General features: G+C 35.9%; 1 protein-coding gene across 1 annotated transcript in view; it reads left to right on the top strand.

Moving 5' to 3' along the window:
* Nucleotides 1-13,265, top strand: part of pdzd8 (PDZ domain containing 8) — a 45,528-nt gene that overhangs the window by 19,805 nt on the left and 12,458 nt on the right. The window contains exon 3 of the mRNA XM_079852725.1: nucleotides 2,249-2,351. Within this exon, the coding sequence (XP_079708851.1) occupies nucleotides 2,249-2,351 (103 nt within the window). The remainder of the gene's footprint in view (nucleotides 1-2,248; nucleotides 2,352-13,265) is intronic.

Here is a 13,265-nt window from a genome sequence, read left to right as displayed (position 1 = left end):
TGTTTTCTTTAGTTCTTTTTACTCACACACATTTGTTCAATTTGGTGGTACATATAAAACTTCATATAGTACAATGACATTTATATAAAGAATATGAAAATATAGGTGTCTGTTAAGGGTAGTATATACTGCTGTTTCTGTTTTCTTATTCTTTTGGGACACAAAACTCATAGACAGCCATAACATTCTAAGCCAATGAACCTTGAAATGGCCGTTTGCAAGCTGCTGTGTTTGAGAACACACACACACACACACACACACACACACACACACACACACACACACACACACACACACACACACACACACACACACACACACACACACACACACACACACACACACACACACACACTCTCTTACATTCTTCTTACCATTGTGTCTTTTTTTTTTTTTTGTCAGACTAGTAACAGACCACAATAGTGTTTGTAATAGCCTTCCATCAATAATGCAGAGCCTCTAACAATTACAAACCCAACTCAGCCCTGATGAATGGACACACACACACAGTTCCACAGTTTATAGTCTGTACACTGGATCTTTGCATGTTGCATTGAGTTTAAGAGTTTGGTAAACTTGCTGTTAAATGCCCATCCAGTGTGTGTTTGCACTGGTCAGTTTATGTCTCAACTGTGCTGAGGTCTTTCCACCATGAGAGGGCAACAGTGGACTATAATTTGATCAGTGACATCCTGCTCCTGGAGAGCCAACATCCATCCAAGAGCAGGATTGGCACCTCTGCTTTAGAGTTACAAATGTGATGAAATCAATTGATTTGCATTTATTTGATCAAAAATAATACAGTAATAACAGTAAAAAAAATTACAATTTAAAATAACTTTTCTATATTAATGTCATCAACAACAACAACAACAACCTTTATTTATAAAGCACTTTTAACACAATACAAATTGATCCAAAGTGCTGTACATAGTGCATAACAGGACTACACTATAAATAACAACAATTACAAGTTTCCAAAAGCTAAAGAATAAAAATGTGCTTTCAGAGTAGATTTAAAAATGTCCAATGAAGGAGCAGACCTCACATGAAAAGGGAGAGCATTCCAAAGCTTGGGCCCAGCCACAGAAAAGGCCCGATCACCCTTTAATTTGTAGCGACTTCGTGACACATTTAAAAGCAAGTGATTTGAAGATCTAAGTGCCCTAGCAGGACAGTATGGCACAATAAGATCACAAATATATCTTGGTGCACAGCCAGACAATGCCTTATAAACAAACATAAGTATCTTAAAATCAACTCGAAACTTAATAGGAAGCCAGTGAAGGGATGCCAAAACAGGAGAAATATGATCCCTCTTCCTAGACCCAGTCAAAAGTCTTGCAGCTGCATTTTGAACAATTTGTAAACGAGATAGTGAAGATTGAGGAAGACCACAATAAAGAGAGTTGCAATAGTCTAATCGTGATGTTACAAATGCATGAATTGCAACTTCTAAATCTTTGCTTGAAAGAATGTTCTTCAACTTTGCAATAGATCTTAAATGGAAAAAGCTTCCTCTAATAACAGCACTAATTTGTTTATCAAACAATAGTGAAGAGTCAAAGATCACTCCAAGGTTTTTGATTTGTTTGCATACATTTGTTGAATGCAATGTTGTCATGAATGTAATTTTATTACTGTGATGCAAAGCTGAATTCTCAGCATCATTACTCCAGTCTTCAGTGTCACATGATCCTTCAGAAATCATTCTAATATACTGATTTACTGCTCAAGATTAATTTCTTCTTATTTTTTATCAATATTGAATCTGGGAAACTGATGTATTTTTTAGGATTATTTGAATATGATGTTAAAAAGCATTTTTTTTTTAATCTTTTGAAACATCTTTACTGTCATTTTTGATTAAATTACTGCATAATGCCTGGCTGATTACTAGTAATAAAATTAATAATTAAAAAATAAATCTTACTGGCTACAAACTTTTGAATGATAGTGAGTATATAATAGTCATTTTATAGCCATCAATGCTTAGTGATTGTAGTGAAAATGTTAGTTAGCCAGCAGATGGCAGTAGTGGCTTTATAAATTGTTATTTTATGAACTGAATGACTTTTGTAATTGAAATTTTGCCTATTCATTTCTTTTGATCACATTATTAAAACACAATTTCCTTTTTAATTTCTCTGTCCTAACACCTATCCAGTTATTGTATATATTAATGTTGTGAAACATAGTGGTATTGTTAAATAACTGAAAGTGACGTTTCTCTGTTTTGTCTCTATAGGTTGTTCATCCTGGGCTCATATGAAAGGGAGACATATGTTCACTGCACCTTAGAGCTCAGCTCTGACGAGTGGCGGGAAAAGACTCGCAGCTCCATCAAAGAGGTACACATGCATGTGCTTCTCTCTGCCTGAGGGCGCTGCAGGACGTTTGCTGCACATATGCACAAACATGCATGTTTGATATGCATTAATAAATACACAAGCACAAACAGACACACCCACTGTTGTCTATAGCACAGGTCAAGGATAGATAGGTAGATAGATGAACCAGTAAATATCCAGCTACAATTAAACTATAATTATTTGCTATTCATTTTAGTGTTGGCATACTTGGCAAAAGTAAGAAACAGGAAATAATGATGTGCAGCACAGCTCTACAGGTTGAAATTATTAACATGTCTTCATTCCTGGGGGTGTTGTTTGTGAATGCTAGTGGTCATGGGAAAATGTTCAGGAAGTGTATTTGTCATCATTAGAAATGACGCAGTTATATGCGAGGTCAACCGTTGTTTTGGTGGGAGTTAGTGTTGCTCATTTGTTCTTCTTTATGATGAGTTGTTTTCATTCAGTACAAAAAGTGGATGTTGGCTGTGCTTTATTGCATAGAAAATCTATGCATTTATTTTTTTAGTTCAGCTTGTTTCTTTTTTTGCTTGTCTACCAAAATGGGCAGCTTTATGAAGTGCCAATCCTCCATTATAGATTTGTTATCTATTTCTCTCTATTATAGATGTCTATTTGTCTTCCTTTTGGAGGAAGGACAAACGTGTTATTGACTATTGATTTAAACGAATGCATGTTTTGCATAAACACTTTCATTTTCTACCTGATAACTGCGGCTTCTCAAAGCAGTCAATGAGAGAAAATGTCAATTTAAATTGCTCCATTCTAGTCTTTTTATTTAGTGTATCACCAAGCTCCCTTCCGGTGTAGAAAGAGTAGGTTGTTTACATGTCACTCACAACTTGAAGTAATATAGATTTCTGAACTGAACTACGTTCACAGGTGTCCGTAGATCAGCTATTGTACAGCGGCTCATCCAATGCGATTTGTTATCTATTACTGTGAGTCTTTTGTTATTAATGTGTCTGTTACGTAATGTTGGAGCCGTTTGTGCACTGATGCCAGATTCATCATTCATTTGTTATGAATAATCTTATCTTTTGGATTGTGTCCAAAAGTTGCTATTAAAGAAGAAAATAATCAAATGAGATGAAGCACCTTTCATGTGATAAGTATTTAATCCAATGGAATATTCATAGCCATTAATATATGGCAATATAAAAAGTTGAATTTCTAGCAAAAATAACTCTATTGTGATTCCTGATTTTATACCATGATATCAGATCTCAGTAATACTAGTTGGTTACTATCGCTATATTTTGAAGTAGATTATGTATTAACTCCATTATAAATGCAAACTGGAGGAAAACGCACACACACACGTATATATACATACATACATACATATATATATATATATATATATATATATATATATATACACATTTTTTTAAAGAAGCCCTTATGCTCACCAAGGCTGCATTTATGTGATAAATATTCACTTTATATTTTTTGTAAACGGGCTGTTTTCTCCCCCAGGCTTTTAATGTCATTTTTGATCAATTTAGTGCATCCTTGATCAATGAAAGTATGCATTTCTTTTGAGAAAAAAAAACCTTCTTACTGACCATTTTCCACTGACCTATTTGTGTTTTTACTTCATCTCATTTTTAGAAGTACAATAACACATCTGAAATGAACCGCTGAACTGAAACTAGAATAGATTTCTTTGTGTGTGTCTGTAGACTCTAATTAATTAAGAAGCACAATGACCCAGACTTTGTGTGTGTGTGTGGCTGTGTTTATGAGTGTGTAAGAGATCTCTAATCACTATAACAGGCTTGCACCAGCACTGACACCGCATGTGTTCACATGCTTGATGACTCTTCATTTATTTAAGGGTTCACATATTTAGCATTAACCAGTCCTATCACTAATGGCTTGCAATGCTGTGTTTGGATGTCTTTTTATGTAGTGTGTGTGCGCATGCATGCATAAGTGTGTGTTTGAGTATGAATGATATGTTTGAGTATGAGCATGCTTGTTTGAAATGCAAAATTGTGCACGGAGATGCAGATGCACATTGGTCGCTGTGCGTTTCACCTCGTTTTTATCAGCTTCCCCCAGACCCCCAGATTCAGAGACCTCAGCAGGGATTCAAACACAGGATTAGTACAGATATCATCTGGAAAAGGTCATTGTTTTCTTTCCCTCTCTCTCTCATGTTCTCCCACTCCCACCCTTCTCTTTCTCTCTCACTCCACTTGATATCTCTTTCCTCTCTTTGTTTTTTTTCCCACCTCTCTCAATTACGCTCCTCATATCCTTAACTAATTTTACATTTTCCACATGTAAAACAGCACTGTGATTTCATAAGTGCTAGTGCAACTGTTCAAATACATGGTATTTACATGGTACTTCTGGTTATGTGCCCAAAAAAACTTGTGCATGATATCATAGCACTTTTGTCTTCGTGTGCATGCTGGGGGATTGTTTTTTAACACAATCTAAACGCTAAAGTGTTAAAGCATGTTTTCTTAGCCTACGGCTCTGGTGCAGAGAGGCTAACACCGCTATCAGTAATAAGTAAGTGATACTGAGCCTCTGGGGTCTTTTCATTTGTTCTTATCTTCTAGCCGCTCTCACCATCGACCTGCACCGCCTCGCCCACCCGCCGATGCCCATTTCCAGCACACCTCAGTGTACGTGGCCATCTAGAGATTTTAGAGACTGCAAGGAATGTCCATGCAAAGAAGAGCTCTAAATTAATTAAATGTTTTTAACATTAATAATTACATTACAACTAACATTATCAGTGGCGTGGGGTCCATATAACCAGCGAATGCTCTGCATACCCAAGCCATTCATGGACTCGCTGATTATTATTAACCCTATAAATTACTATAAATTCCCTTGTTTAAGGTCTAACATAAAGCTTACATGATAAAATGTTAGCAATATGTATGTAACTCTCGGTCATTTATTTATTTGCCAAACAACGGTAATTTTCTTAAATTCTGCCAGTAATAGTTCCGGGTTAGCGGATCCGCAGCAGCTTTGCCGCCTACGCTGTTATGTATCGTCATCATTGTCCTGCGTTCTCATTGGTTTGCTGGCATATGGGGGATTTACTGCGCAGGGAAAGCTGTCCACGAATGGCTCGTCCAAGAGGAAAAATGTGCTGCTGCTGCTGCTGCTGCCAGATCTCGATCAACGAAAATCATATTGTGTTTGATACAAGACTAACTAGACTAAATCAAGTTAAAAAAAATTTGAAACTATTTTCATAGTACTTTATTTTCTCCATACCATAGGGACATTGATTTTTTTAACGAAAACTTATAAACTGTTAAAGACAGACCTACTGTAAGCAGACCTGTAACTAGGCTGTTAATCGTAGTATGCATTTGTAAAGTCATCAATTTGCATTATTTCAACTTATTTTTAAAAGAATAATTATTTTTATTACTCTATAATTTATTCTAATGATATTTTACTTATATTTGATTTAAAAATAGGCTACTAATATTTATTATCATACTTATTTTTAATTTTTAATAAAAAAAAAACACTTCTGGCATACATTTGAATTGATGCCTGCCATGGTGTTTCTTATTTGTCGTCTCTGATTTAGATGCGTGCTGGTGCACCATATCGTTTAAAGGTGAAGCATGTAGTTTCTGTGACATTAGTGCCACCTAGCGTAATTACAAAAACACGACATATTTTGCAAAGCCCGCCCTTTCGCGCGTTGCGCATGACTCAACAGCTTTTACGGTGCTTGTGAAGGCATCAACTGGTAAATGGTGGCTACTTTAAATGGTAAAATAAAGGAAACCTTTAGCTGTGTTGCCATTTGTCATGAGAGTTAGCAACTGAGCAGCTAACACTGTCTAGAGCGAACACGCTTATTATAAACCATCCAACGTTGCACCAGGTGCATTTGTGACAACGCATCACCCAGCATACCCGGTTAAAAGTCACCGCTCGCCACTGATTTTATATATATATATATATATATATAAATATAAATAAATGTGTATATATATATATATATATATATATATATATATATATATATATATATATATATATATATATATATATATATATACAGTGCTATGCATAAGTGAATACACCCATGCTAAAGTTGACTAAAAAGAGGAATAAAAAATCATATTTTGGAAATTGAACGTAATGCCTTAATTTAAAAAATTAGGAAAAATCCAACCTTTAAGGACACCAATTTTCTTTGTGAATGAATAATGTATCGTAAATAAATAAATGTTCTTCCTTAAAATACATGGTGCATAAGTTAGTACACCCCTATGTTAAATTCCCATAGAGGCAGGCAGATTTTTATTTTTAAGTATTTTTTAAAAAAATTTTTAGGATACTATGCATCCTGATAAAGTTCCCTTGGCCTTTGGAATTAAAATAGGCCCACATCATCACATAGCCTTCACCATACCTAGAGATTGGCATGGTTTTATTTCAGTTAGCCTAAAAGCTAGTTTGATTTGCATTGAGAGATGATCTTATGGAAAGTACCCCATACCAATCTCTAGGTATGGTGAAGGCTATGTGATGATGTGGGGCTATTTTAATTCCCTTGATTATAGTTGCATCAGGTGTGCTTGAGACAACACCTGTTTAGCAGATTTGTGCTTTTGTGAGGGATTCTAATCAGGGGGTTGAATAATTTTGAGACAGAAGTCATTAAAGGTTGCATTTTCATTTGAAGCTATTTCAATTACTTAAGTTTGATTTGTTCATTGCAAACAGCTGAAAGTGTAAATGTTGCCAATAATTCCGATTACAACTATATATATATGATATTTAAATACATTATTATTAAGAATCATTTTTTAGTTTTCACTCTCAAAGAGCAATATTTACAAAATACTTTAAACATTTAAACCCTATTTTAAAAAATAAATATTAAAAATAATTATATTAGATTATATTTTTGTATCTGCTGTAAAAGTTTTTTATAGATATTGAGTGTGCAAAGTCTATCAAATGATTATTAATGAATTCAAAAATGATTATCCAAAGTTCTTATTCATTATTTGCTAAAGGCTGGAAAAAGAAAAGTTCATTGGTCAAAAAACGTCAGTACATTTTTTTGTACATCTGCGAGTTTGTGTTTCAGTGTTTGAATTGATGTATATTTGCACATCTGCTCTGGTGCCTGACTGATCATCACTCTTACCAACCAGACTTTATCCGGTCAGCCAGGCCATTTTGACCCATGCCCAGTGGAAATTTTCTGTGTGGACATTTCTATGCAGTCAGCAGGCTTTTACTCCACTTAACATCTATTTTCTATTGTTATTCCAGATGCAAGATTCAATAGAAACATATTAAACATTGCAGTGTGAATATCACTGTCCTCGCTCTTCAAAAAGTAGTCTGTGTGAATTCCTTACAAACAAAATAACACCACTTAGCACTGCAGGGGGTGTGTTTGCTTTGTTTATTTGTATATTTGTGCATGTATATGTTAGTGTGTGTTATGGGAATCTAGCTCCGTCACTGGGATTTTTCCCATCACCGTTGTTTAAACTTTAGAGGGTCGTGTGACGTTTAAAACATGCTGCCTCCTGTCATTTCAGATCAGTGGCTTTTATTTCCTTTTTTTCCCTTTTGTTGATTGACATGCATTATGCTTGTTTGTGTTTTATAAAATTATTTCTGTAAGGTCCGTATAGCTTTTGTGATGTGCTTGTGTATAATTTCAGATGTTTTGCCGTTGAATGTTCCTTTGACGCACGCACATGCGCGCACACACATGTACTTGTACTCAATTTTGCCTTCACTTTGGTGTGTGTGGGTTACCCAGCTGCAATGTTGGCGTGTTTCCATTTGCCCACCTAGATTTAAATCTCATTTAAAGCAGAACAAATAACCCTCTGTATACCTGCTTTGTCAGGATATCAGTACAGAGTCCTATTCATCTTAGCTTATTCAGATAAAGACATCTCTTATAATGGCTCTGAGATGGCTGTTTCATCCGCAGCATCCGGTCATGTTCTTTTCTTCTCTGTGGGCAGTGAGGTAGCCCTGAGGACTTGCTTTTGGGACAGTATTAGTCTCAAAAGACAAGTTTGTGTATCTTTTTTTTTGTACTTCATAGGCATGTGTTTTCTATAGTTTAGCATTGATTTCAGTTTGGGTTAGGGCTGCACGATTTGAGGAAAATGTCATATTGTGATAATTGAGGTCAATATTGCGATTGCGATATAATAAACAAATGGTTTCATGAGTCAACTTGCTTGGTTCTCAAGGAAAATAAATGCACACACAGATTAGTGATAATCTGCCTAAAGAAAAAAGTTCTTTAGTCAAGAGCAGTGAGTGTTTTTGTCTGTTTCCTATGTTCTTTGATTAACTTTAGTGGCTACTGTGTACTGTCCCTTTAAGACCAGCCGCTGTTGTCAGAGACGCGGATCTCACACGCGCCTCATTCTCTCACGAGTCACAACTCTTCACGTTCATCATAAGACTACTCTTATGTTATGAAGATACTCGACAAAAAGACATTTTGGCATAATTGTGTGTGTTATTGTTCGTTCAAGCTCGAAAGAGAACTGTATTCTGGCATGCTGTTTTGTGCGCACGCACGATATTAGCGCGAGTCGTTCTGTGTGTCAATAGCCAGGTTTCCATCCAAGTGTTTTTTTGCGAAAAAAGGCTTAGCGCATCAAAATGTTTACCGATATAGCTGATGGAAATGGCAATTATCGATATTTTTTGCAAATGTCGACACAATCCTTTTCCGTTTAACTTTAGCGCATACATTCTATGTCGATACTTTAAATGACGCGAAAAACTAGTTTGGAAACACTTTTTGTCGAAAAAAAAAAGGCATGTGTTTTCTATAGTTTAGCATTGATTTCAGTTTGGGTTAGGGCTGCACGATTTGAGGAAAATGTCATATTGTGATAATTGAGGTCAATATTGCGATTGCGATATAATAAACAAATGGTTTCATGAGTCAACTTGCTTGGTTCTCAAGGAAAATAAATGCACACACAGATTAGTGATAATCTGCCTAAAGAAAAAAGTTCTTTAGTCAAGAGCAGTGAGTGTTTTTGTCTGTTTCCTATGTTCTTTGATTAACTTTAGTGGCTACTGTGTACTGTCCCTTTAAGACCAGCCGCTGTTGTCAGAGACGCGGATCTCACACGCGCCTCATTCTCTCACGAGTCACAACTCTTCACGTTCATCATAAGACTACTCTTATGTTATGAAGATACTCGACAAAAAGACATTTTGGCATAATTGTGTGTGTTATTGTTCGTTCAAGCTCGAAAGAGAACTGTATTCTGGCATGCTGTTTTGTGCGCACGCACGATATTAGCGCGAGTCGTTCTGTGTGTCAATAGCCAGGTTTCCATCCAAGTGTTTTTTTGCGAAAAAAGGCTTAGCGCATCAAAATGTTTACCGATATAGCTGATGGAAATGGCAATTATCGATATTTTTTGCAAATGTCGACACAATCCTTTTCCGTTTAACTTTAGCGCATACATTCTATGTCGATACTTTAAATGACGCGAAAAACTAGTTTGGAAACACTTTTTGTCGAAAAAAAAAAGGGCTTTAACGCAAATAAATGTGGTGTCACATGATTTTCATCACGTGCGCACTAGCGGCGCCAGGATTTTGATTGTAGGTGAATCAAAGAAAACTGGATGGGCCAGTTAAAATAAGCCAAAAAAAAAAAAAAACGGGTTCCCCTTCATCTCCGTTTCAGCGCTTTTCTGCAGCACTGAGGACAGCAACTCAGTAGCCTACCTGAATTTAAATAATGCGTAATTAGCATAGGTTTAAAAAAAATTAAACAGGGATTTTTTGTTGCTTTTTTAATACAATTACAATTTCATTTAATGTATTGTTTAATACAATTATAGGCCTATTATTTTTAGTTTATTAACAGCAACAACAACTGTAAAGATGAAGTTGACGATCGCCATCTCCATAGTAGTGAACGCGCCTATAGAGAGAAATGCACATCATGGATTACATAACCAGAGAGTAGCCTATTTCTTTTCGTTTTAAATTGTTAAAAAGACATTTCAAGCTTTCTTAAGATATATTTCATGTCTGTGAGGCATATGCTGAGTTTCGTTAAGTTAGGATGAGATGCGCTCCTGTTCACGAGCAATGCAAGTGACCGCACGGGCGCCTCTATGATTGTTGTCTGCTATATTTAAATATTTTTATTTATTAAATGCAGGTAAATGGTTGATAAAAAAATATTAAAATTAACATACAATTTATACAAAACGAAATTCACTTTAAACAAAGTCTTTCAGCAAAACTTAACTTAATTAAGTGGTCAAAATCATGTCTGACCCGCTCCATGTCTCTCGATATTGCTCATCCCGTGCGGTTCACTTTTCATAATCAACATAGATGAAAAAATAACATTATAATATTTTAACAAATATGAAACAAAATGCGCTTATTTAATAGCAACAACACAGTAGGCCTACAGACTCTCTATTTGTACAAATTGCTGCACATTCATTTTATTCTGAATTTTGCACACATAAGTTGAAAGGCATTTGTTTGTGCATGCATGTAAAACATATCTGCAACATTTATCAAGTGTGCTGACTGGAACCCCAAAAGGTAGAATTTGCGATAAAAAAATAAAATAAAATAAAAGATGTATGGAAACGGCTCAAGGGCACTTTTTTTTTGCGATACACCAAAACATATGCGACAAATCGCTTTCGTCATTCGTGACGTCATCACGCACACAATCTTATCGGTAAAAGGCCAATTGAATGGAAACAGTCTGGAGACGGCAAAGTTCGTAATGTTTTTTTATCGCATAATATTCACTTTGTCGATAACATAACAGCGCAAAAAGTGGATGGAAACTAGGCTACAGTCAGGACATTCACAGGCAGCGCGTTCTTTTTAGCGCAGTTTTCCACCGGACAAAATTGCGATTGTTAACTCATGATTTCTGTTCTGTCTGTGCGCACCAATCTTGCACTTCTATCTACTCCTCAACCAGACCACCTAGAGACTTCGGGTTTTCGGCATTATGTTAAGGAAGGTCTAATCTCGGGAACGCACAAAAAAAATCAAGGAAAAGATTTACTATCTCTTAGTGTTGTGATCCCATGACGTCAGAAAATTGCGCTAAAACACTCACTGAGTTTTTATTACTTGTTTGTCTTATCGCGCATGCTTGGTTTAAAAGCATTTGCATGAATAAGAGCGGGATCATGTAACACTAGCCAAAGGATGCCACAAATGAACAGATGCTGCGTTATTTGCATTAACAGCACTAATTTGTTTATTTAATATAAAATCGCAGCATTTTGCGTCATATAATCGCATAGGCTTGACATCGCGATTGCGATATGATTAATCGTGCAGCACTAGTTTGGGTCATAGTTTGGTGTTTTGTCTGATTTTAGATGATGAACAGTCATTTCCCCCTAATCTGTATTTTTTTTTTTTTTTTTTTTAAATATGTGAATAAAAGCCTAAATTCGATCTGTTCCACATATAAAGCGATCAAGTCTCTTCAGAAAATTTGGAATAAACCGCTCTATTCATATGGATTAGTTTTTCAATCTCTTTATGATCTTTTTGAAGCGTCAAAGTGGTAGTTGTGTAGACTGTCAATGAGAGAAAGTTCTCAGATTTCATCAAAAAGATCTTTATTTGTGTTACAAAGTCTTACGGGTTTGGAACGACATGAGGGTAATTAATGACAGAATTTTCATTTTTGGGTGAACTATGCCTTTAAGGGTTTCCCAGGCTGTTTTGCTCCTTTGTATTTCCAATTGATTTTGCTCTGTGTGCCAATGACGATAATCGAACTAATTTGACAGCCGTCCCTGTGCATGACAGAGCATCTAATGGGTGTATTACCAACACCACAGACACCAAAACTCATTGCTGGCTATTCCAGCCCCATCGGTAAATTAATCTTAGCCATGCCCTTTACAACAGAAAAAGCAGTGCACTGATTGGTTGGCAGAGTCTTGACGCAAACAACATAGTTTTATTATGTTCTGCAACAGATAACAGATTATGTTATAAAATTTCTAATAAATCAATATTTTGGAGATCAATTTAATGGATTTCTATCTTAAGACACAGACAGGCACACTTTTTGCAGCCACAAAGATTTGTATCTAATGACAGCATTATTTTACTTTAGTCAGTTGTGTGTACAGGGTCAGGGTCGAGTGACTTTAACTTTGTTCTGAAGTATGTATTGCCCGCAGTCAGCTGCTGGTGTATTTTTAGTTAATTGTTGTTTGTAACTAGGGTGTCTGACAGGCCAGCTGCTCTTTGTCTATGCTGCTACGATTTGATGCAGTCTGAAGTATATTGCAGCTAAATCTCATTTTTATGCAGTTTATTGCTGCTCTCTGCTTGTCCGGGCACCTTCCCTGGAAATAAAGAGATTGGAGAGAGAGAGAGAGAGAGAGAGAGAGAGAGAGAGCACTGCAGACAGATCAGGACCTGAGAGAACCATGATGCTCTAACATTATCTTCACTTACTACTGCCTTTTCTTTTATTTGTTTGGCTTTTTTCTTCCTTTCCTGTCCTTACTCCTTTTCCTTACCCTTTTACCTTCAATCCTTCCTTTTCCTTTCTGTACTCCTTTACATAATTTACTTCCATAATCTTTTCTTCCTTACCTTGTTTTTCTCTTGTTGTAATTTTGTTTTTGTCCTTTCCCTTCTCTCGTTCTTTTCCTTTCCAACTTTTCTAAACTTTCCTGTGCTACACTTTCCTATTTCCTCATTTGTTCCCTTCCTCCTTCCTTATTTTCTTCCTCTTTTTCTTCCTTTCATTTCCTCCTTTGTTTCCTTCCATCCTTTCTTCCTTAATTTCCTTTCCTTATAAATTGACCTTATTTCCTTACTCTTTTTCTTCCTTCATTTCCTTGAATTTTCACCCTTCCTTCT

This window comes from Squalius cephalus (assembly GCF_949319135.1).
Source record: "Squalius cephalus genome assembly, chromosome: 20".
In the NCBI taxonomy this organism is placed as follows: domain Eukaryota; kingdom Metazoa; phylum Chordata; class Actinopteri; order Cypriniformes; family Leuciscidae; genus Squalius; species Squalius cephalus.
Note: the sequence above shows the minus strand (reverse complement) of the source record. Positions and strands in the feature narration are given on the sequence as shown.